The sequence below is a fragment of the Carassius auratus genome, chromosome 49 (assembly GCF_003368295.1).
Source record: "Carassius auratus strain Wakin chromosome 49, ASM336829v1, whole genome shotgun sequence".
In the NCBI taxonomy this organism is placed as follows: Eukaryota; Metazoa; Chordata; class Actinopteri; order Cypriniformes; family Cyprinidae; genus Carassius; species Carassius auratus.
In genome coordinates, this window is record NC_039291.1 from 504,031 (window position 1) to 530,384 (window position 26,354).

The window sequence follows — 26,354 nt, forward strand, 5'->3', positions numbered from 1 at the left end:
TTTCAAAACAAACGAGTCGCTGTCAACAGCAGTGAGAATGGACTCAACAGCTCGTTTAAACTAATACAAACCGAATACATGTAGCGTGTAAAAACATTCGTGGTGATATGTAATTGATTTTCAAAAGAAGAATCACCATAAATCGTGTTTGTATTCTGAATGAGGACCATCTGACGAGACTAGCTAGTGATCTAACTCTAGTGAATTAATTGTGATAAATGAACATCTAAAGAGTCAGCAGCGATGGAAGCTCGTGGGATGTCATCTGAAGGCTCACACAGCGCAGTAAAAGCTCCCTCCATCGAGGACTTTACTCTGGTCAAACCCATCAGCCGAGGAGCCTTCGGGAAGGTTTACCTCGCCAGGAAGACATGCACCTCCAAACTCTATGCTATCAAGGTAACGTTATATACAGATACTTAATTATGTTTTGTACAAAATGCTAAATATTTGTATTTCAAATCTACACGCCATGGTATTTAAAATAATGATATACAGTTTTTTTCACAACCATTTAACCATTCTTTATTATTAGCACCAATAAACAAGTGATGTTGTGTGTGTGTGTGTGTGTGTGTGTGTGTGTGTGTGTGTGTGTGAGACAGGTGGTGAAGAAAGCAGACATGGTGGATAAGAACATGGCTGATCAGATGAAAGCTGAGAGAGATGCTCTTGCTCTCAGTAAAAGTCCTTTTATTGTGCACCTGTTTTACTCTCTTCAAACTGCAACGAAAGTCTATCTGGTATGAAAACATGTACAGGTCACTTTTCAAAAACGCCCAAAAGTGACAATTAGCTGAAAACGAACTGACCCTCAGGCCTCGAAGACGTAGATGAGTTTGTTACTTTATTAGAACAGCTTTGGAGAATTGTAGCATTGCATCACTTGCTCAACAATGGATGCTCTGCAGTGAATGGGTGCCGTCAGAATGAGAGTCCAAACAGCTAATAAAATCACCACAAGTAATCCACACTACATAAGTCCATCAGTTAATGTCTTGTGAAGTGAAAACTGTGTGTTTGTAAGAAACAAATCAATAAAGGCATCAAAAAAAATTAACTTTTTGTGCTATCACATCAATACTCACCAACATGTTCATTTAGAACCGTTTTATTGGTGAAGGCAATATTATAAGATAAAAAAACAACAACATACTAATGTATTTTTATTTTTTATTTTTTTCATTACAAACATGCAGTTGTTCACTTTATAAGAGATTAACTGATGGTCTGGACTCATGTGGATTACTTGTACATAAATTGATGATGTTTTATTAACTGTTTAGACTCATTCTGACAGCACCCATTCTCTTCATTGGTGAGCAAGTGATGTAATGCTACATTTATCAAAAATCTGTTCTGTTGAATAAACAATGTCATCTACATCTTGGGAAGGGTGAGTACATTTTCAACTAATTTTCATTTTTGGGTATGTTTTAGATGTGAAATTTTAAATGGTGCATGCATTTGTATATATATATATATATATATATATATATATATATATATATATATATATATATATATATATATATATATATATATATAGAGAGAGATTGATTGATTGATTGATTTATAGGTGATGGAGTATCTGATCGGTGGAGATGTGAAATCACTTCTTCATATTTATGGGTACTTTGATGAGGACATGTCTCTGAAATACATCTCCGAGGTGGCACTCGCTCTGGATTACCTTCACAGACACAGCATTATTCACAGGTATATTCACAGGAGAATTAGGAGTCATTCTTAGTCAGTGTTTGTCAAACTGACACCCTTTTTTTTTTTTTTTTTATCGATTCAGGGACTTAAAACCAGACAACATGCTCATCTCAAACGAGGGTCACATTAAGCTCACCGACTTTGGGCTCTCCAAGGTTAAACTTGACAGGGGTATGTTTTTATTAGGTTTATTTCTTTCTTTCTATATCAGCCAAACATGTTCAAATACTTTGTCTTTGTTGTGATATTAACAAGCTTTTCCTTCCCTGTCCTCCAGAACTAAACCTGATGGACATTTTAACCACACCTTCTTTGGTGAAACCTGAGAAAGATTATTTCAGGACGCCTGGTCAAGTTCTGTCACTGATAAGCTCTCTTGGTCTTGTGAGTAGATTTGCAGAATCATTTAATGTGTCTATAACATGGCTCAACAATACGTTTTTTTTTTTTTTTTGTCCGGCTGTTCCTGATTTTCATGTAGTAAATCCAGCTTTAATTTGATGAATAAATAGCTGATTAATTATCAAATATCTTAAGTAGCAGGTTTTTATCGCTATATATATAAAATAACACTTTTTTTTTGGGGGGGGGGGGGGGGGGGGGGGTACAGTGTGGAATACAGTGTATTAACATTAAATATTTTATTGTGTCATGATTAACTCATTTTAACTGAAGCTTTCAAGGTGGTCCAAATTCATTCTTGCTGTTTGGACAAAAACATAATCTCAACTAGCTAATGTTACTTTTGTGACATTTTAATTTAGTGTTTAAAAAACTACACTTTTCTTCAAAAGTTTAGGGTCAGTGCATTACATAAAATAAAATAAAATTAAGAACAATTTATTAATTTAATTAAATTTAATAAAAACAATTAATTTAAAATTTAATTTAAAATGAATTTGATTTTTTATAAAAAATTAAATTAAATCATTAGCATTAAATGTAATGCAAATGCTGTTCTTTTGACTTTCTGTTCATCAAAGCATCTTGAAGAAATATTAGAATGATTTCTGAAGTGACACTAAAGTCACTATCATACTGTCATAGTAAGTTTTTATTTTATTTTTACATTTTATTTTATTTTTTATTGAAAGTTGTGAGCTCAATACTGGAATGATCAGTGCATCACAAAAATGAATAAATACAAATTTAATTTTCCAAGGTGTACAAATGCACGGACCTGATCAGCACATAAGATGTAGTGATGCAAAAGTGATGTTCTGTTAACTGACCTGAAACTCTCTCACTGACAGCTGGTCATCTGTATTGTTTAGCCCTGCTATATCATTAAATCATCATGTCCACAACATGTTTGAAACGGCTTGTATAATGTTATATTTCGACTTGAATTGGCAGAATACTCCAGTGACAGAGGGCAAGCGTCACAGCAGCACAATGTTGGGAAGCCCCATGTCGTGTGGAAACGTCAAGCAGAGGAATAGTTCTCTGTGTTCGCCTCTGCTGAAGAGACGAGCTGATCACCTGAATTCACCAGCATGCACAACTCGAGCTCTAGGTACATGTCAGAATAATGTGCATTGACAGTCTATCATTGTTTTTGCTCTAGTAGAACAATGTAAAGCGTAACATGGCATATTCTGTAGGATCCAGCTGTGTGTTCAGTCCGGGCCTGCTGGCTAGAAGTTTGACACCGAGGCTGATGAAAACAAGGAAGAGATTTGAGAATCTGAGTGCTGGGAGTGCCCACTCATGCCTGTTACCATCGGCTACTGATTCTGAAGACTGTGTCAGCCCGATGTGGGAAGATGAGCAGGTTTTGTATCAGCATTACTGTTTTAGAAAGAGCTGCTTCATATAGAGCATTGAGGAACACATTTTGTATACTTGAGTAAAGAAGAGACATACTAAAAACTAGCTATAATCAATAATTTAAAGGGGGGGGTGAAATGCTCGTTTTCACTCAATATCCTGTTAATCTTGAGTACATATAGAGTAGTACTGCATCCTTCATAAATCCAAAAAGTCTTTAGTTTTATTATATTCATAAGAGAAAGATAGTCTGTACCGATTTTTCCCGGAAAAACACGACCGGCTGGAGGCGTGTCGTGTGGGCGGAGCTAAAGAATCACGAGCGCGAATAGGCTTTTGCGTTGAGAGCATGTGGAAGCTGTGACATTACCGTGAGGGAAAACCATCATCCAAAACAAACCATGGCTTAGAGTCAGATTCAGCCGTTTATTTATGATCCAGAATCAGATCCAGAGGCTGAAACTGAACTAAAGCAGCAGCAGCAATGACTCGCTCCGAGCGGGGCTCGAACCCGGGTCTCTGGCATGGGAGGCGGACCCACTAACAAGAAGGCAGAGATATTTTAAGCAGTTTTACTCACCGCCTGCGGTTCCAACACACGATCGTGACCCTTTTTCCTTGGGATTGCATCATCCTTAAGAAATAAACGATGTGCAAATCCGTTGTCAAACTGGGCCTTGTGAACAAGCATCTTCGAAATGCAGGGAACAAACACAAACACTTGCACAACTCCGTTGATGCTCTGTTAAAATAAACTCCATCCACTGGTCCCTTAATGCTGTTTTTCTTTTGGTAATCTGTGCAGGGTTGTCTTGCCCTGGCAACCAAAAACACACTCCTTTTGTGACTTTTCGCGACGCTCTCGCTCTGATTAGTGAATCGCTCTGATCAGTGAAATGTCTGTGCTGCTCAGCCTCGCTATGTGCCTCTGAAGTGCCTCAGGACCCATATAAGGAAATTCCGCTCCATCTAACGTCACACAGAGCCATACTCGAAAAAAAACTTTCCGAAACTTGTGACAAACCGGAAGGAGTATTTTGGGAACAAAAATACTCCTTCAAACGTACAACTTAATTTTTGAAACTTTGTCCATGTTTAGCATGGGAATCCAACTCTTTAACAGTGTAAAAAACTCAGTATGCATGAAATAGCATTTCACCCCCCTTTAAAATGAATTTAGGCAACACAACATTATAACGTACGGTTTGAAAAATGGATGTTCAATTTGAGCATGGCATGGTTTTGGAAAATGGGGGGATTCCCCATTTATGTGGCTCTTATGGGGGGATTTTTATTGAGGGAGTTAGGGTATTTGTTTTGTTGACATTTTTAAACCGCAATCATCCAACCTAATTGTTTTGTCACTCAGTGTATTTGTGTTTTGAGGAAGATACTTTGATTTCAAACTCTAAATAGACTTTATTTTAACTAAAAAAGACGTTGTTCCAAACCCGTAAAAGATTTGTTCGTCTTCAAAACACAATTTAAGATATTGTGTATGAAAACCGGGAGGCTTGTGACTGTCCCATAGACTGGCAAGTTAATTACGCTGTAAATGTTCAGAAAAGTATGAAAGACATCGTCAGAATATTCCATTTGCCATCATTGGTTCAACCGTAACGTTATGAAGTGACGAGAATACTTTTTGTACATGAAGAAAACAAAAATAATGACTTTTTTCAACAATTGCTTTGTCACCAGTCTCCTCTGTTTCTCTCTATATCACTGTATGCTTTCATCGTTATTTTAGTTTTCTTCCCATACAAAATTCTCGTCACTTCATAATGTTATGGTTGAAGCACTGATGGCAGATGGACTATTCTGACGTAGTCTTATATACTTTTCTGGAGCTTGACAGTGTAACTTATTTGGCAGTCTATGGGACAGTCACAAACCTCCCGGGTTTCATCCAAAATATCTTAAATTGTGTTCCGAAGACGAACAAAGCTTTTACGGGGTATCCTCATGCACGGATCTGACTGTTACATTTGTTTCTGAACTGTTTACATTCACTCAGTAGCCTATATATTGACAATGGTAAGCATTAAATTATCTGTTTATATGAATACTCATCAAGACGGGCATTTGGAAATAATTTTATGTGTATTTGCCCATTTACACACAATAAGATGCAACACAACTTCATTGTGAAGTTGCTCGTATACTCTTTGGGTGTGAGCTCACAGAAAGGGGTCTCACAGTGAGTGCGCATTTACTTAGTTGAGCTCTTGAATGTTTGAAATTGTTCGAATCAAAAGCACGTGCAAGTGATACAGTCTGTCATCTGTCCCGAGCGTCTTTCACGCTGAAATATTTGTGGGAATTCCCCACATTACAAGTGCGAAAACTACGGGAATCGGTAGAATTATGAGTAATCTCGTGCCGAAATTCAAGCCCTGTTAAGATTACATTTCACAGTGTTATGAAAATAGTGTTTTTTGGTCCGTCGATAATGGAAAAGGTAATCAAAGTAAACAGGAAGTGAGCAGCACAAATAAATATTCAGTGACAAATATTGTGCATCCTTATGTAAAATAAAATCACTAAATATTACTAAAATTACTAATCATCATTTTTGTTCTGATTTGGTGCTTACGAAACAATTATTATTATTAATGTTGAAAACAGTTTCCAGGATTCTTTGATGGATAGAAGGTTTAAAAGAACAACATTTATTTGACATATAAATATTTTAAAATGTTAAAAATATAATTACATATATTTATGAGCAATTTATTATAATCATGCTGAATAAAAGTATTTATTTAAAAAAAAAAAGCAGTTTTTTTAATGTTACGCCGTTAAAAGGAACTAACCTGAAAATGTCATGTATTTGTAGAATTTACAAGACGAGAACCTTCAACAGTTAAACGGAAAAGAAGTAGGAAATAGAACGTCAAGAAACATTCCCTTGACACATACGGAAAGGAGGAAGACATTTCCAGCACGAGCTCAAGATCACAGCACCGTTTTGACTCCGCTCAGTAACCAAGTGGACAATAGCAGGAATATTAAACCAGATATTTCTGCAAAGAGGCTTCAATTCAGTGCGTCTGACCAATGTACTACTCCACTGGGTAAGGCTGATCCCCATCAGTCAGTTGGGAACGGTCTTATGAAACCAGAGCTCCCAACAGAGCCCAAATCCTCTGTAAAGAGAGCTTTTGACGAAGTAGAGAAGAGCCCAGAACAGGCTGAGATCCATTGCAAGAAAAACAACACCGTCTACAAGAGATCTTTCCACATTCCTGAGGACAACTCAAGGGCCCACACAGGCTTGACAGGAATTTTCTCAATTGTAGGGCTTGATGATGGTAAAAGTGCATCTCAGATGAATGAGAGAATGGGCCCAAAGCAATCTAGTCCCATAGCTGTGGCCAAAAATCTCTTCTGTGATCTTGAAGATCAAGGTGAGGAGGTGGCTTTGCTTAAAGCAGAGGCCAACTCGAGTTTCCCGACCTCACCTGGTGATGACCGAGATATCAAAAGAAGCCTTAGTTTAGATTCGGATGGCTCGGCCCATGAAATGTCAGTGGCTGCCGACACACCACAAAAATCGAAGGACTTGAAACAAGAGACTTTGTTGTCCTCTTTTGAGGAGCTGGATGAAAATGAGATTTCCATAGTCACACCGGCGGCCCGACCCACGTTGGCTACACCGAAGCATAGCAGTGCAAAGCAGCATAGGACTAAATCCGAGCGTTCCTTTCTTAACCATCCTCATAGATTGTCTGACAGTATGGTCAAATCGCCTGGCTTCCTCAAACCCAAGAATGTGGTTGCGTTCAGGAGCTACTGCAGCTCCATAAACCGCTCGTCTATGTCCCATCTCAGCCTGGCCTCTTTGGATGCCATGGAAATGTCTGCATCAACCTCCTTCCACAATGCCCAGACTGCAGTGACTCCGGTTCAGAAGAAAAGGCCCAGTCTGAGCGGCTCACTTTACCAGGTGAGGAGCCTCTAATGGCACTCTTCCACTGCATGGTATGGCACAGTATGGTTCGATACGGTACGGTACTTTGGTTAAGGTTCCAAGTGAATAGTACCGTTCCATTACCAAAACATGACGTGTAAACTCTGCGACAAACTTAAGACACAAACACAACAGAACTAGATTTATATCAGCACAGCCAGCAAAATGCGGCGATGCAGGATGAAATAGTTTTTCACGAGTAGCGGCAGTAGAGGCGGTGCAACTGTAAATACGTTCATAATCCCGCCCACTCTAAAGTGGTACTAAACTGCAGTGGAAACGCGTACCGAGCCAAGTCATATCACACAGTGGAAAAAGCGCCATTAGAGTCTTTTTGAACCCAAACAAATCTAAACAAAAAGAATTTAAATTTGAAAATAATGAATGTTTTCTTATTATTTTCTAGACTCCACAGCAGATGATTATGTCTCACACTCCCTATAGGACACCAAAAAGTGTTCGTAGAGGTCCAGAACGTGTAGAAAGGGCTCCTATCCTGGGAACTCCTGATTACTTGGCGCCAGAACTTTTGTTAGGCAAACCTCATGGTAAGTTTGAGTGGTTACTGACTGTACAGAAAAATATGTGTTGGTCTCTAATGGTTCTAATATCTGGTAATGATAATAGTAAACCATTATGGATTTTGCTATAGCTGAGAGAACAGGGTGTCCAGTGGCCCATGTAATGCCGGTATGTGATATAATATTAATAAGATGTACAGAAAAATGCTGAAATAAAGTCAAAATTGGATTGGCATCATTTTTACTTTACTCTAGTGCTGTCAAATCGATTAATCGCATCCAAAATAAAAGTTTGTGTTGACATGTGTGTGTGTGTACTGTATATATTTATTATGTATAATATATAAATACACACACACGCATGTTTATATTTAAAAATTACAGGAATATAAATATATGCATGTAAATATTTTCATAATATTTACTGTATGTGTGTATTTATATATAGATAATATACAACACACACACACACACGTCAAAAACATTTTTATTTTGGATGTGATAAATCGCGATAAATCGATTTGACAGCACTACTTTACACACACAGTAGTAAAGTAGACTTGGTCATCAGGCCAGTTTTTGATTAGTATTATAGAATTTTGCGTTTTAATTTTATATCAAGTGTGTTTAAATGTGATTAAATTATTTTAAACGGTCCACTTACTCTGTATATAGAAGTTTTCTACATTGTACTTAATACATTATACTGTAAATCCTGCATACCTTGGTGTAATAATTTGTTGTATTTAATTGCTGTAATTATGTATATAATACCTACCCCTACACCTTGACACTCCCTTAAACCTAACTATACCACTAAACCTGCCCGTAACCATCAGTAACATGTGTAACCAAACATTTGAGGCTCTCCATTAACCTCCATAGTACATTTTTCCATACTATGGAAGTGAAATCAACTGTTTGCTTCACACATTCTGCAAAATATTATCTTTTGTTCAACAGAAGAAAGAAACTCGTAGAGGTTTAAAACAACAGAATTTACATTTTTGGATGAACCATCACTTTAACTCATTCAATATAAAGCTGGACTGAATTTAGCACTTTGCCTTCAGTAACAGATACTATGTTTTAGTTTCAGAGTCTGTACGCTGGGGTAAGTATGCTAAAAGGTATTCAGGTCAGATTCCAGGCCATAGAGATGTTGGCGCATGTGTGGGCAGCTTTTCCGCAGTAAGGCCCCGATATACTCAATTCAAAGAAGGTGCAACCACAGATCACACCTACCTGTTGCGTAATGGCCATGGACCAATGGTAGTTTGAAGATGTTTAGCAGTCAGCTGACTGTTTACGGGACGTTTGTTTTGGCAAGATGCTTTAAACTCCTGAAACAAATTTCAAACAAACTTTGTTTTGGCCTGATTCTTTCACTTGTTCGTTCTTCTTTTTTCGTATATCGGGGCCTTTAGTTAAGGACGTGGCTGACTAATTCTGTTACGGGTTTTGTGATTGGTGGCTTCTTATTCATCATCCTTAATGCTTCAGAAACGCTGTCTGAACCCTGTTGGGATGTTATTACGATGGTTCTTTGGGATTCTGGGATGTTCTAATGAAATTTAGGGGAAAATATTTTCTGGTGTCCCAGTTTATGGAGTCAAGTAAAAGTCCTTTGTGGCTTGACTTCCTGAAAACTGTGAGCGCAAACTTTATGGTGGTTTCCAAACATTGCTCTCTTTGTTTTCAGTGGAATGAGATAATGACAACTGATAAAACCAATGGTGTGAGTTTGGGGTGGGAATACCAGTTTGGCTGGAAGGCTGTGGGATGGTTTGGGGATCAGTTTTGACAAACAGTTAACATATACACACATATTGTGCTAGCATAATTTACTACATCTCATATTTTTCTTTTGCTTAAACCAACTTGTTAGTACAAAAAGTACAAGTTAGTACAACATTTTTATTTATTTTTTTCCAAATGAATGTTCGCATTCTCTACTGAATGAATAAAAACTGACAGATATCTTTGATATAAAACTAAACTATAATGTGGGTTTAACAAATATGTGTACACTAGGTGATCTGTGCAGATTGTTTGGCGCAAATTTGGAAAGAAACGAAGATAACAGATCAGTATTTAGCGCACACTGTCAAATGTAGTATGTTTGAAAGGTTATGTTTTGATTACACTAAGCATTTGCGTGAAAAGTGAAGTATACTTTTAGGTTAGCAGTTTCAACAAGTTCAGGTTTGTACTACAGGAATAAAAAACAAACAAAAAAAGCCTCATTTAGTGCAGCTTGCTGAGACGATGGTATGTGTGGTATTACTTTTCAAGCAAACAGTTACCATCGAAGAAGGGACTGAGACAAATCTAGAGACTTATAGGCTGTACTTTCTGATCACCCACAACACCCTAGCAACTGCATAGCAACAGCCTGGCAGCCCACCATCACATCCTAGTTATTTATTCAAATTTTTTTTTTCTTTTTTCATTTAGTCATTTGCCACTGCTGGCATGATAACTTCACCTTTTTTTAGGCTGAAGGCTTTTTTCAGCTCCAAGGTGGTCAGCTTTGAATATATTATGTCTGATAACTTCTGCAAAGATTTTATTTTATGTAACATACATTTTTTTTTTTTTTACATTTTGTTGTTGTGCTGATTCCTTTTCCCATCAAAATCAATTTATGACCAATGCTGTCACCGCTTTATAATAGTGGTCACATTCTAACACATTTTGTACCAAAGTGGATGTTTGTAGAAGTGGAACTCTGAGTCTAAGTTTATTTAATTTAATTTGTTTGGCTCTCCAACAGATTTCATGGTGGATTGGTGGGCGTTAGGTGTTTGTCTGTTCGAGTTCCTGACAGGAATCCCGCCGTTTAACGACGAGACCCCACAGCTGGTGTTCCAGAACATTCTCAACAGAGGTACATTTAGATGGAAGGGCTGGGCGATTTGGCAAAAAAAAAAAAAAGTGCAGCACACATGAACTTGTCAACATGATGTAAATGTTAAACAAATCACTTGCTAAATATCTTTGCAGAAAAAATGCAAAAACTACAGCTACGTATTATACAAACTTGTCTTATACATATTATGTGTTCAGAAATAATGTGTGGAAAATTATTTTTGAAAATCTCAAAAGTCAAGGTGAAAGTTTATATAATTGATATACTTTTAAGTATATAAGTGAGTATTTAGGTATACTTACACCAGTATACTTTTATTTACTATAAATTTTCTTTAAAACAACTGCAGCTTTCAGCCTGACATCATGATGCAAACATGAAATATCAGATATTCGGTAGTAGTTCTTTGCGTTTTTTTCTTCGATTGCGCTGCTTTTCCAATAGTTGTTTTATTTGTTTCTGTGTTTGACTGTTGCGCTCGCGTCTCTTGCAGTGTCTCATGCATGAAACGCCATTTAAAATCCCATCTTCTTGCAGGTTTTACCCATTCAACTGACTGCGTCGCATCTTGTCAACACAAAAGCACATTCTGTGTGAATGGCGCTTAGCGCTATATTTTTACAAAATCGCGATTCCTCGATTTCTAGAAAGAAAAATTGTGGCTTAACAAAATGAGTAAATTAAAGTTCATCGATAAAATCGGAAAAATTGCCCACGCCTGTAAGATAATACAGATGTAAAATGCAAAAAACTTAACAAACAACATTTTTTTTCCTTCTTTAAATCAGTTTTTTTTTTATCATGTAAATGACATTTTCTTATGAATTAAATTTTATTTCAATTCACGTTTATTTGTATAGCGCTTTTTACGATACAAATCATTGCAAAGCAACTTTACAGAAAATTAAGTTTCTGTAATATTCAGTAGTTGTTTATAAGTGGTGCCTGTCAGTTTATGTGCATATGACAGGATTTTTCAGAAAAAAATTAAGAAATGAACACTATTAACAGCAATTATTATGTGACTACATAGTAAGTAGCAATATTTGTTAGTTCTGTATGTTACCAAATACAATCTTGGCTAATCTCAACTATTTTGAATCTCAGAATGGTTCCAGCATAAGAGTGAAATAATCCCCCAGGAAAATCTACACATTTGAATAATCAAATGTTAATGGAGTTCTTGGTTGGTTTGTGCTCTGCACCATGAGAAGAATGGTGTGTCTGATGTGCTTCATGAATGATGTGTTCAGATATACCGTGGCCAGATGGAGATGAGGAGTTAACCCAGAATTCAAGAAATGCCATAGAGATTCTTCTCACTATGGATACAGCCAAACGGGCTGGCTTAAAAGGTGCACACACACACACACACACAGACACACACACACACACACACACACACACACACACACGGAACTAGCATCAACATTTTATGAATTCTTAAAACTAATAAGGGTTAATGACCAAAATACTTACAATTCTCAATACTAATTGTGTACTAACGTCAACACTCATGTTTTCTTGTGTCTTTCTGTAGAGCTGAAGGTTCATCCGTTCTTTGAAGGTGTGGACTGGGTAAACCTTCACCATCAGACTATGCCCTTCATCCCTCAGCCTGATGATGAGACGGACACCTCGTACTTTGAGGCGAGGAACACAGCCCAGCATCTCAATGTTTCAGGCTTCAGTCTGTAGTGCCATGGTCTCTCACAGTAAGCTCAGGTACAGCTGGAAGCTCTGATGAAAACAGATCCCACAGCGCTCGTTTATTCCCCATCCTGCTGTCTTTATTCATGTTTTGTATGTTTTTGAAAATACATGTTTAGAATGACGTCATGTTTGAAAGCATCCTGAGATGCATTGAGGTGGGATTTGAACTTTTGCACATACATGCCACAAGACTTGTGATGTAAAAACTATGCTTGTCGGCCTTTCATTTTATCACGCTAAATGTTTTAACTAGTCTACAGCAAGTATGATTCTGAACATGGTTGTTTGCTGCTTAAAAAAATGACTCTCTTGTCAGTTTAGAAATCATAGATACTTACACACTTTATAAAATGTGGTTTATAACACTTGCCTATTTTTAAATGATTCTGGAAATGTTTCAAGTTTAATAAAATACATAATTTCTGGATTAACTTTTGAATCTTAAAACCTGTGCCGTTTCTCACATGTAAGCAAACTTTAATTAATTGATCGATCTGGTGCCCAGTTCCCACAGGATTGACTATTTATAAGATGCATACATATTTCACACATTTACATATTCACAGTTCACAGAAACCTTGGTGTCATGTAATGTTTAATGTACTTCATAATGTCATACGCAAAAGCAATCAGAATACAATGCAATCCAATTACAGTACAATTTTGTCATGTCATTTTTAATCCGTAATGGACTACAATATGTAAGTAATCTACCAGATACATAAACTGATTATGATTTGATGTAAGTGTGAATTGTAGCATTAAATATAGTGCAATATGGGAATATACACAACTCCAGTTTCCAAAAGCTTTTAATAATGCTTTAGTCGAACATGTTGAATGACATGTATTGTGACGGTGGTGAAACATGCGGTGATCATCTGTCCAGAAGACAAATTAGGAACATTTTTGTGTTTAGTCCCAAACAAAAGCATTAATAATCAAGAACCTCCTGCTCTACAGATGATTCAAGGTAGTATTACAGACATCAATGATATATGCAAATGCTACATTACGGTGTAGTACAATTTTAATATAATGTTTAGCACATTTATAATATACTGTACAATTATTAAAGGAATTATTAACATTATTGACTAATTTACACAAACTACAATGAAACAAACCTTGCATTTTTCAGTAAAAAAAAAAAACAGCCTATGTAAATTATTCATTAGTCTTCGACATAATCTTAGGGCTCTAAACATAACAAGATTTATTTCAGCTCTTAATCTGTCTTCATATTCATCCAAAGTGCTTTGCAGATCAACCCGGGTAGATTTCGATCTCAGTTATACCTTGCAAACATTGACAAACGGTTTTACATTTCTCATGCATACAGTCTTTGTAGTAATATTCAAAAATATTCACCACAGCCATGAATTAAAATTAGTATTGATGCGACCATGTTGAGAAATGCTCTGACAAAATACAGTGGACCCAAAAATATTTGCACACTTGAATCGGTGTAAAAAAAAATAACAATTGTTTTATACCAAATCATTATTTTCTCTTAAATCATTACTTTCTCTTAAACTTCCCTTATTTAACCACTGTTTTATTATCTGAAACCTACACTTTTTTTTCCTCCTTAAAGTGAGCTGGTTGTCTTTTATGTCAATTAAATGACACTTACTTTGAAATTCGGTTTTTTTTGGAATAGTTCACTCAAAAATAAAAGTTAGCTGAAAATCTACTCACCCTCAGGCCCGTCCAAAATGTGGATGAGTTTTGTTTCATCATCAGAAGAGATTTGGAGAAAAAGTCGCATTACACTTGTTCACCGTGGATCCTCTGCAGTGAATGGGTGCCGTCAGAATGAGAGTTCATACAGCTGATAAAAACATCACAATAATCCACACCACTCCAGTCCATCAGTTAACATCTTGTGAAATGTAACAAACAACATCCGGATTCAGACAAAATTACTTGTGGATTATTGTGATGTTTTTATCAGCTGGACTCTTATTGTGACGGCACCCATTTACTACATAGGATCCAATGGTGTACAAGTGACGTAATTACATTTTCAAAATCGGTTCTGATTAAGAACTTATCTATATCTTGGATGTCCTGAGGGGCAATAACGTTTAAGCAAATATACATTTTTAGCTGAACTATTCCTTTAAGCCAGTGACGTTCAGACATATTTAAGACCTGTTGCTCAGTGTCTACACACACTAGAGGGAGCCGGATAGGTCCGTTCTTTCCAGGGATCATGATGGGATGTTGAGCGGATGAAGAACATAGAAGTTTTCTACATTGCCTTCTGACCCTTTCTTCAGATTTGCCAAACAAGGGTCAACTTTATAAGCATTTTAAGCATATTATGGCTTTAAAGAGCACCGTGGATCACTTCCTGATTTATTCCCATTACAGTTCAAACCTTTTTTCTGCTAAACATGCCAAGAATCCGATAGATATTCAAGCAGATATCTCCTGTGCTGTATTCATCAGTGCATCCTACGCATTGCTACAGTAGTATTTACTAGAGTTAGCAGCTAAGTGTGCAAAACACTGAATGATAGATCCTCGACATGAAAGTTATTATAATGCCCTTAACAATGGATTTCTATTTACAGGACTTTTATAACTATAAGGAAAATTAAGACTATTAATTATCGAAATCGTGTATTCCTGACTTAGCATATTGTTGCATTAAAAAACAATAAGTACCAAAAAGCTTGTGATAAGCTGCATCGCCGTACATTGAATCTGTCTTTCAATTAGCTAATTCTTAGCGTTGTCATCATAGTGCAAAAGCAGGAGTTAGGGATCACGGGACAGGCTGGGAAACACCCTCCTCCTCCTAAAAGTGTAACACGGTTCTCCTCTGGGTCTCCAGAGATGTCGAACCATCAGTCGATTCCTTTCAGTTGATTCTTCTGCAACAAGATGATCCAAACCTTAAAATTCCAGACATTACATACAAGTTTGCCATGAATGGGTGCCGTCAGAATGAGAGTCCAAACAGCCGATTAAAAACATCACAATAATCCACAATAACTCCAGTCCATCAATTCATATCTTGTGAAGTTAAAGATATGTATTTGTAATGAATTAATCCATAATTAAGAGGTTTTTAACTTCAAATGGTGGCTTCTGGCTAAAATACGAGTTAAATATCCATAATATTGCTTTATCAGGTGAAAACGCCAGCTGAATTAAGGGAGAAATATGCAGATCAAACACTATTTACAAGAAGAAAAAAAAAAAGTCCAAAACAGTTCTAAACAAATAATCTATGGATTTTGATGTGAGAAGACAACAGGATGGAATACTTCAATAATGGATTATGGACTTGTATTTTGGCTAGAAGTAAAAGTTAAAATGCCATAATGGATAATTTTTTTAAATTATTATTATTATTTTTTTTTTTACAAACACACCTTTTCACTTCAAAATACATTAATTGATGGACTGGGGTCATGTGGATTACTTCTGGATTATTGTGATGTTTTTATTAGTTGTTAGAACGCTCATTCTGACGGCACCCATTCACTGCAGAAGATTGGTGAGCAAGTGATGTAATGCAAAATTAGTTTTTTGTACCAAATCTGTTTTGGTGAAGGAACAAACTGATCTACGTTGTGGTATATATTTTTATAATTCTTTGATGAATAGAAAGCTCAAAATAACAAATTACTTGAAATAGAAAATATAAATTTCTTTGTCACTTTTAATCAATTTAATGCATCCTTGCTGTATAAAAGTATCTGTTTCTTTAAAAAAAAAAAAAAAATTAGCAGTAGTGTATATACTTCTAAAATAAAAAGAATAGTATCTTAGCAGTACGTAGCTGATGGGACAGTGCTGACCTTCTCCTGCGCTGCACATACAGATGGATGAGCCACTGCACCACGAACGGCCAGATGACTGCGAAGACCACAGTTCCTGGAGACACATCAAAAGGCCACCAGGATGGCTTCTGGAAAGAGAAAATAATGTGTCCGCACTCAGTGTGGGGCAATGACATTGTTAAAATTAATAAAAAATAAATTAAATTTACATTTATGCATTTGACATCCAAAGAGACTTACACTGCCTTCAAGGCATATGTGACCCTGGACCACAAAACAAGTCTTATGTGACAATTGTTTGAAATTGAGATTTATACACAATCTAAAAGCTGAATAAATAATCTTTCCATGATGTATGATTTGTTAGGATCGGACAGTATGTGGCAGAGATAAAACTATTTGAAAATCATGAAACTTAAGGAACAAAAACAATACTGAGAAAATCGCCTTTAAAGTTGTCCAAATGAATTCTTATATTCATATTACGAATAAAAAATTACGTTTTGATATATTTACAGTAGTGTAGCGGGATGAGCAAACGACAGACACAGTGGGCGTGGCGTCAGGCCTCAGAGAGGCTTTTATTAACAGAAAATAAAACAAAAGAGGGAAAAATTGGCCAAAGGGGGAGAGTGTCCGAAACAAACAGGGGATCTTGTGTCCTTGTCGTGCTGCGGGGTTAGTGTAGGTCAGACAGTGTTCATGGAGGAGGGCTCCCCTCTTCGGTCCGGGGCATGAGGGACGGCGGCTTCTTCTAGCAGTCGCATCCTTCTCATTGGCCGAGGCGCTTGCAGGTGATGGACGGCCCGGCATCCTGGCCCGTCGGCCGTGTAAACGGGTGCGGTTCTCATCCAGATCGCAGGTCTGGCGGCTCACATCTCTGGTGGCACGGGAGTCCCTCAACGCACCCTTCCTGAACCCACGAGGACACCAATGTGCATGCACGGGGAAGAGACCAGTCTCTCGAGGAGAGGCGCGTTGGGCTTTTCAACAGCGGCGGTGATGAGGCTCCATTCACATCAGCTTTGCCCCATCACACACCACCACCAGCCCTGGCTCATCCAGCGCTCCTCCTCTCTCTCACACACACACACTCCTGTCGGGAGCCTGGTGAAGGGCAGCGATTTAGGACAGGGTGCCGATGATAACCAGGGAGGAGGCAGCTAGGAAAGCTAGGGCAGCTAGGCAGCTAGGACTCGTCACAGTAGGAAATGTACAAAATATCTTCATGGAACATGATCTTTACTTAATATCCTAATGGTTTTGTGGTCCAGGGTCACACATATTTTATCCGTCTATGCATTCACTGGGAATCGAACCCTGTTTGAGCTACAGGTATGCTCTCCTTTTCACTCCTGAAACTCTTTAAAACATCCCATCAGTCAGTTCATTAAAATGGAGTTACCTTCTTCGCTTTATTTGCAGGTGGTGACAAGTAGTCTGATGGCAGTGCTAAGGATCGGGCCTGAGAAGATGCAGATGACAAAGCAAAAGTGTCATATCTCATATTTAAACCGTGTTATATGTTGTGCTGTGTGAAAAGTGATGGTTTGTAACCTGCGAGGCTGTGAGAGCTTCCAGTGTGTGTAGCCTCTCTAAGACACTCTGCATGTCGTCCTGCAGTCTGGCCAGAGCACAGATTATCTGTTCGTTTAGATTGTCCCTACCAGATCCATCCGCCCCCCAGCGCTCCCCATCTCCCCCACTGCCCTGCAGCGGCCCCGCTGACCCGGAGCCCAAGGCAGGTGACCTGGACCCTGATACACAGGATAAGCAACTGCAATATGTGCAAACAGCTCAAACATTCATTAAAAGATTAATGAAACAACGTTTCCAAAAAACTCATTTACTTGAGGACTCCAGCTCGGTTTCAAAACCTAGAGATCATTTTAAGTTAACGTGCACTCACAATGCATAGGTCATATGTTGTCATGAAAGTTTATATATTTGTATATGCACCATGTAGTTGTTAACTAAGCAACATGTCAACATCATTTGATGAGAATACATAGCATATGCATACAGTTGAACTCTTAGTCTTTGACAGCCTAGTAGAATACAGTTAGAAGGCATTGAAAATTCAATATACTGGGGGCAAAGTCTTTTATTTATATCCTATAAGCAATATAGTGAGAGAGCTATTTTGTTGCTAAATCTTAGCATGATAACAAATATGATTGATTATACACAGTTCAATAAAAAAAAAAAGTGTATATAGGGAGTATTTTTAAGTTTAGCTTTTGGTTTTGGATCTGTTTTTAGTTATTTTAATACTACAATCGATTGCTTCTGTTGTCCCCACTTGTAAGTCGCTTTGGATATAAGCGTCTGATAAATGACTGAAGAAACTTCAATTTATCATTTCATTTCAATATCACACACCCCTAGTCTCCAGTGTTTGTAGTTGTGCTGTCTCATCAGTTTCTTTTTTTGGGCTATATAACCACAGGCTGGGCTAGCGTTGCCACTTTGCAGACAAACAAATCATCACATAAAAAGGTGCATCTGCAGTCCATACGGAGTAAGAAAACCGGGCTGCATGCATACAGTGCGTGCACGTATGCATATCCTAGCATATGCATAAAAGCCGAAATATGATTTGGCCAGAACAGAAGCAGTAGTAGCCAATAGAAGAAGGCTAGCAAGGTTTTGAAACCGAGCTTGTATATGATTGCTGTGGTTTGTACCTCTTTCCCTCCTGACCACAGAACTGTTACTTCTATTCACAGGAAGTCCCTGTCTCTGAGAACCTCCTCTGCTGCTCCAACCGTCTTCTCCGCCGTGCTGTAGGCCTTCCTCCCGTCCCAGCAGTTCCTCTTGTGATCTGATCTCTCCTGAGGAGGACAGTGTGCTGTGGCTCTCCTCGGCCACGTCCAGTGAGCGGCTGACGTGTAGCTCAGATCCCTGGATACCAGTAACAAAAGCATGCATTTTGAGAAACCATTGCAGAGGAGATGATGGGGTACCATTTACTTGTTCAGCACATTTTCATGAGGGAAATCATTAAAGAATGTGGGTAACCAAACAGTTTGTGGTCCCCATTGACTTCCATAGTATTTTATAGTATCTTACCTTCCCAGCATCAAGTTATTTCTGAATCAGATATCATGTAAGCATAGACTGTAATCTACTTACTTCTTCTCCACAAAACTGGTCGACAGAGTCACAGAACACCTCACTGTCCGAATCACTGGCCACATGGTGAGAACTGGACACGTCTTCTGTTTCATACATATAAAGAGAGTGATTGAGATCTACTGCTATGTCCTAGATCTTAGTCGGTGTCCTTCTCCTCACCTCTGATGTGTCCATTGAGCTCAATGACGTCTCTGTTGTGGTTGATGCTTTCAGAGTCTTCTTCTGACTCCTGCCTCTTCAGATCAGACTTAGACTCGTGCGCTCCATTGGTAAGGACTTTATGTTGGCTGATACTGCCATTAGAAAATGGTTCTCTAGGTCTCCCCGCAGAAGCCCTTTTCTTTGGTTGTGAGGCTAAAAAGAACAAAACAACAAGCATGTATAATTAATACACGTGTTATAAAGGAAAATGTAGTGGCACTTACCAATGCAAAACTGCTCATGATACTGTATGGTTGCTAAGGCATGGCTAGGAAGTTGTTAGGTGGTTGGTAGGTACTGTGCAAAGCCCAACTATAATCTAGAATTTGTTTCTATATATGATTTATGTCTCTTTATGGAATTACATTTGTTTCAATACTAATGAACGAAACTTTATAAAACTAAAGTAACTTTTTCAGAAACTATCAAAAATATGGCTTTACAAAAGAAGAAAAAACAATGAAAATTAAAAAAAATTAATTTGGTCGCACAAATTTAACAGGCTCTTCAAATATGCTTCATTATTTGTTAATTTTTTTCAAAGATTTGTTTTCGGCAATCGTGGATTCTAAATTCATTGCCACAGATTTCGCTTACGGTTCGCAGTTTTTCGTTTGGTGTTTTGACACAAACTTCTCGTGGTTTGTGTCAAAACACCAAACGAAAAACTGCAAAGCAAAAGCGAAATCTGTGGCAATGAATTTAGAATTTAGTGTGTTAATTTTTTTTCATTTCCATTGTGTTTTTCTTCTTTTGTAATGGCATATTTTTGATAGTTTCTGAAAAAGTTACGTTCCGTTTTATAAAGTTTCGTTCATTATTATTGAAACAAATGTAATTCCATATCCCTCCTTCAGTACATGACTATTCAAGACTATTCAACTCTGAAAGATGCTCTCTTTTTGCAGGTGAAAATTGTCCATTGCATGTGGTTAATTTCAATTTACACAGAAGTCACTTTAAAACCAAGCAGATTTCTGTCGATCAGTTTGGCTAATTTGCATAATCAGCTTGAACCTGTTGCAAAATCTGCACAGCAATAGTAACAGTAATACTGAACATTTACCTTTCTTCACCTCTTTAACCTCCTCTTCTTCATCTTTCTCCTCTTCCTCCTCATTATCATCTTCTCCGTCTTCCGTGTCTGTTGATTTAGTCTTTGGAGTTTCTGCGGTTTTGACGGGGTAACTGTCCAGGCTGCCGTTCATCTCCATCGTCCTGATGATGCTTTTTGTGACACTTTTGGGTGGTGACGTTAACATGCTCCCAAAGCCTGGAGACAACAACAATACGCATGTAAGATGATGCACTGAGGATACGCTCTGAAACTTCTAAATATACACACTTTCTAAAAGGTCTGTTCTTTCAGGACTCTTTCACAAAAAGCTGTAGTGGTAAACACTAGAACCCAATAGAGAACCTGGAAATCTACACTAATAACAGCAGTGAGTGAACCACTGGGAAACACCTGGACTATGGCACTAAGGGCACAGACCACTGGGAGAACACACTGCTATTCACTTGCCTTCAAGTTGCCTAGCAAATCTTTCCAAGCGGGCTGAACGTGAAACAAAGGGGTACTTAGTTAATTAAGGTTAACACACTAACCTTAATGCACACTAGAGATAATGTAGGAGCTCAGTAAGATTACGTTACTCTCAGCAAGGCAGCATTTATTTTATTAATACAAATATAATCTTTAATATTGTGAAATACAATTACAGTTTCAAATAACTTGTAATATATATCATAAGCCCCTTTCACACTGCGATTCCAGCAAATACACCGGTAAAGTGTTCCGGCAGTTGTTCCCGGGTCACTAGATTTTGCACTTTCAAACTGCCAGTGTTGACCCGGGATAAGTGCGTGCTTTCGCACACTACTACGTTATACTTTCACTGAAGCAAGCGAACAATCACAGCGTCAGCGCAAAAAGTGAGGAACTTACTGTTCTCTCCTTCATTACAGTTTGCACATATTTTTTTGACGCGTGATTGACAAGCATGTATAATTAATACATGTGTTATGAATGAAAATGTAGTGGCACTTACCAATGCAAAACTGCTCATGATACTGTATGGTTGCTAAGGCATGGCTAGGAAGTTGCTAGGTGGTTGGTAGGTACTGTGCAAAGCCAAACTATAATCTAGAATTTGTTTCTATATATGATTTATGTGTCTTTATGGAATTACATTTGTTTCAATAATAATGTAAGATCGTTGATCTTTCTTCAAAACAGCCGCTAAAAGAGTCGCATCATCACTACGACATGGCATTAGATCTGGCTTTTGTTCACATAGCGCTCGTCCCGGGTTGAACCCGGCAATGTTACTAGGTCCCCGACCCGGGTTCAATGCCGGAATCAATCCTGGGACGTGGTTGCTTTCACACAGAAGGCGACCCGGCAATGTTCCGGGAATTGGCCGAGTGCGACGTGCAGTGTGAAAGGGGCTATAATGTAATTTAGCTGGATTTTCAGCATCTATTACTCCAGTCTTCAATGTCTCATGATCCTTCATAAATCATTCTAATATTCTGACTTGAAGCGTCCTTGCTGAATAAAATAATAATAATAAACACCTTAAGAAATTAATTTTCTTAAATTTGATTTTTGTCTTTGTGTCAAAAAATAATTTGGACCTTAGACTTTATAAGAAACATTGTTCATTTAATGTGACATTTAATTTGACTTTTTACAACTTGATTTCTGTTTAATTTGAACTGATGCTATAGCTACACCTTTATTACTTTAGATTTATTAAAAACTATATTTTAAGGATATTTCTTACAAAGAAATGTCCATTCATATTCAAATCCAAATTCAACAGCATAAAAAGTAACAAAATAATTAACGATTATATGATTAATTTAGATTTAAGTTTGTACGTTTATTTACTTATTTAATTTGTTAGTTAATTTACGTGCGTGTGAGTTTGTGTATATATATATATATATATATATATATATATATATGTGTATATATATATATATATATATATATATATATATATATATATATATATATATATATATATCTTGAGAAATTGCATGATATTTTACCAAATTTTCCCTAAAATATTCTCAATACCATTTATGCAACATAACTGAATGCTTAAAATGTGTGGAAAAGCATACTTTTTAAATGCATCATTTTTGTGCGATTCACCGTGAGGGCGCTGTTGTTCAGATTACCTGTGCTCAACTCGGACACTTGCGTTATCTTTCTCTTGTCATCAACGAGCTCATAGAAGGGTCCAATGACCCGCAGAAGCTCCTCGACCTCATCTGTTACAGGCATACTTTCCAGGATCTATTCGGCAAAGTTCAACAAACCATCACATTAAACCATACAACATTTTCAAACACTGGAAAAAAAAAAAAAAAAAAAAAGGGAAACGTTCTACCAGTTTCAAATCTTCCACGTAGGCCGCCATTGCGTCCTCCTTTGGCATTTCCCCAAGAGAATTCCACGCATCCCTAAAATGCAAGCAGGAAAGTTCAACAGGAACTTTGCTCTGATAAGCTTGTCAACACTGATGTTGTCATCTCACAGTCAACTGAAACTCTGGCAGCGGTTTGCACATTTCAAAACAACTCTCAGATGCATGTATAAAAAGATAGAAGAACGCAACTAGTATGAAGCATAGTTAAATGGTCTGTGTAGAAAACCATCTGACTCTCGGTTACATTAAATAGACTTTAAAATAGATTTGTTTTTTTGCAGAAGTACAAATGCAGAACTTTCAGTTAGTTACTAATAAAACAAATCTGATGTGTTACTGATACTGATCTGTTATCTCAATGAACTTTCAACAGTTATGGACACTGGTCTATATGCTGTGAACTCATTTAAAGGGGAAGTGTGTCATTTTTGCAACACTGGCAGCAACAAATGCAACTGCAAAAATAGACTGGTTTCAAACTGATTTTCAAACACATCCCTTGTCTGTCATTGGTTTAACATGTATTCCATCCCCAAACTCACACCATGGAGCCTTTTCACAAGACTGTGATGACGTGTTTCAACGATCATCGGCATTGTAAATCCCCCAAAGTTTTTTTGTACCTTCCTTTTCTTTTAAATGTATGAACATTTATAACACTACACTTTGTTTATTATATCACCTTTGCGTCAAATTACAAAAAAAACCCTAGTTAACGCTAATGCAAGGTGTTTCTGATACGGTGTCTATGGGAGTGACGATTCATTTGACGTTGTTCTCTCTACTGACTGCGTCTTTCTCTTTTGTTTTCCTTTTTTTGATAGTCAAGAAAACACTATTATCTTTTGCTATTTGAGCAAATTGGAATGCAAAATATATATTTGTTGTAGTTTCCCATTCACTGCTATAGACGTTTACTCAACTATGACGACTTCTGCAGCTGATAGAACCGGAAATGTGAAAAAGCTCCATTGGTTGAGCCATAATCTAACTTGAGAGAGCAAACAGAGCAGTGCTTTGGAAATGCTCACATTGTTTGCGCTCTTTAGAAAGCCAACTACTTTTAATAAACTGGAATATAAGAGAAAAAATAAACCCCAGGTTTAAGAATTAATAACAATCGTAACTAAAACTTTCTTCATGAATTCAGAAATCTGGACGTTTAGCAGGTTCAATACCATTTGGCTTTTCCAACGGGGTCCCAGAATCCTGGACGGGGAATGTTGCAGGGGCCTTGTGTCGCTTGCTTGTAGTAGCTATAAAATTTCAGCATCATGTTATGCGAAGGCTGAAATGAACCTGGAGGGGAAAGAAAATCAATATTTTTATATTATAGAATTGTGTGTATTAAGAAATATTTAATATTTTAGATTTGTTATATCTATCTATCTATCTATCTATCTAGAGTTGATTTGTTGATTTCTCAAATTTTATATTTAGGTGGAAATCCAAAGAAGATCCAGCTTAATAGGTTTAGCCTAATTTATTTAAGATTTCATTTAAACCATTAAGTTTTATTTGATTAATGTCTGAATTTATTAGGATAAATGAAGATATCAGTCTCTCTCTCTCTCTCTGTCACACACACACACACAAGAAAATATATTTTTATAAGCATCCCTTATGTTGTTTTAAACACTCGGTCATAATGCACAATAATGTCGTGAACATAATTATTTAAAAATATATATATGCTTAAGTGTTTCACAAACACAAAATAAATAACATTTTTTGGGGGGGGGGGGAAACTATACCAGAAATTCCATTTTCACATCTTGAATATCTCTTGGATGTTGTCTTATGGTAATAAATCACGTGACACGCAGAGTGATATGAATTTACTGTGGGTTAATCGCGTTGACCGTGGAAACCAGTGATAATCTGTTTTTTTTATTATTATTATTATTATGAAACTGTAGAGATCACATGAAAGTAGGTGAGGGTTCGTGCACTGCTGATATATAACATCATAAAAACGTCTTCTAGATGTAAATGTAATATAACACACAATACACTGTCTAAATGACTGTGACATTTACTCACCGTTTGAAGGTAAATTCTGGATGACTTTGACAGCAGCATTGAACCTCTGCTCGTAGACTAGCTTGATGTCAGCCTCCATCATGACAATCTAACCGTTACAGCAGGATCGAGATCAAACCTGCCAGCAAAGTTCATAATAATAATAATCGGTTGATATCATGCATGTTCTTAGCATCATTCCACAGTTACAGTAAACCCAAGCTACAAGTAAACGAGACTGTTTATGATTTCAAAAGTAAACAAAGCCAAAAACAATCCAATTCTTCTCGACAAATCCTGAAGGACAAACAAGACACGACTGAAAGTGCAGTGAAAATAATTTATTGTAATATCTCTGTCAAATTGCATTCGAAATGATCGAAACGACGTTAAAACAAAGCACGAGCATTTGATACTTTACCATTTGCTGTTCTACCTGCTTTACTGGACACTACGAGCTCATGAATACCTGACAGCCGACATACAAAAGCCTTCCTTGGGTGGTTACAGGGTATTGTAGTTCTTTTACAGAACGCATTGCCATTAAGTCTTGCAACAACGACATTTAAATCCTACAAATACAATAATTCTTTATCGACACGCGTAATGTCCTGGGTAATGTAGTTCACCGAGGTAAGCTTACCCAAGAGAGTTTATGGCATAAAAACCTTCTCTGACTTCGAACTTTGAAAAAGGCCAGCAATAATTTGACGTATGTTTCTAACGAAACGTGCGCTTAATCCTTTCCTGCGTAATGGACGAAGAGGCAACTCTGTCACACTTAATGGAACACATCAAAGCGTTCCGTCCCTCATCACTGGACGCAGTGTAACACTACAACTCCCAACGTTCCATTCGCCCAGCAACAATGTATCAGCTCAGCTGTGCTGATAGGTGACGCTGTGGTGAAAGCGAAGCGATGGGAAGTCTGGCCCATTTCCGAGAACCGGTTCGTTCGATCAGTTCGTTTCAACGAACCGTTTAAAGGAAGCGATTCTCTGATTCTTTTGCGTCATTACGCAATTACGTCACCGCGCGTCCCTGGCATCCTGGCGTTGCGTATTAAATACTCAAATGAAGCCATTGTTTACTGATATTTTCTCAATAATGTTGGTCGTAAAGTTAAAATTGAACACTTTTCAACTCTCATAATAATGTAAATACAATGTGGAATTGAAT

The 26,354-nt window shown here is 37.4% G+C and overlaps 2 protein-coding genes across 7 annotated transcripts; one reads left to right on the forward strand and one right to left on the reverse strand.

The window, feature by feature from the left end:
- The first annotated feature begins 3 nt into the window (after positions 1-3).
- LOC113065986 (serine/threonine-protein kinase greatwall-like) lies at positions 4-13,229 on the forward strand. Of its 2 annotated transcripts, XM_026237519.1 has the most exons (13): positions 4-399; positions 606-743; positions 1,580-1,719; positions 1,805-1,893; positions 2,000-2,106; positions 3,079-3,238; positions 3,327-3,496; positions 6,332-7,441; positions 7,872-8,013; positions 9,080-9,100; positions 10,763-10,876; positions 12,112-12,213; positions 12,399-13,229. In XM_026237519.1, exons 1-13 carry the CDS (start codon positions 244-246, stop codon positions 12,554-12,556), a joined length of 2,607 nt encoding a protein of 868 aa, XP_026093304.1. In that variant the 5' UTR covers positions 4-243; the 3' UTR covers positions 12,557-13,229. The 2 variants fall into 2 exon arrangements, with proteins under 2 accessions (XP_026093304.1, XP_026093305.1); XM_026237520.1 differs by lacking the exon at positions 9,080-9,100 and having other exon boundaries at positions 6-399.
- Positions 13,150-26,004, reverse strand: LOC113065990 (acyl-CoA-binding domain-containing protein 5A-like). Of its 5 annotated transcripts, none has more exons than XM_026237537.1 (13): positions 25,597-25,720; positions 25,197-25,314; positions 24,332-24,452; positions 23,115-23,187; positions 22,903-23,020; positions 20,777-20,983; positions 19,669-19,863; positions 19,507-19,592; positions 19,059-19,275; positions 17,929-18,128; positions 17,777-17,836; positions 16,390-16,499; positions 13,150-15,456 (listed from the first exon to the last, which is right to left on the reverse strand). In XM_026237537.1, exons 2-13 carry the CDS (start codon positions 25,276-25,278, stop codon positions 15,444-15,446), a joined length of 1,482 nt encoding a protein of 493 aa, XP_026093322.1. In that variant the 5' UTR covers positions 25,279-25,314; positions 25,597-25,720; the 3' UTR covers positions 13,150-15,443. The 5 variants fall into 5 exon arrangements, with proteins under 5 accessions (XP_026093322.1, XP_026093320.1, XP_026093319.1 ...); XM_026237535.1 differs by lacking the exon at positions 25,597-25,720 and adding an exon at positions 25,819-26,004 and having other exon boundaries at positions 13,368-15,477; XM_026237534.1 differs by having other exon boundaries at positions 13,368-15,477; positions 25,612-25,730.
- Positions 26,005-26,354: the final 350 nt, after the last annotated feature.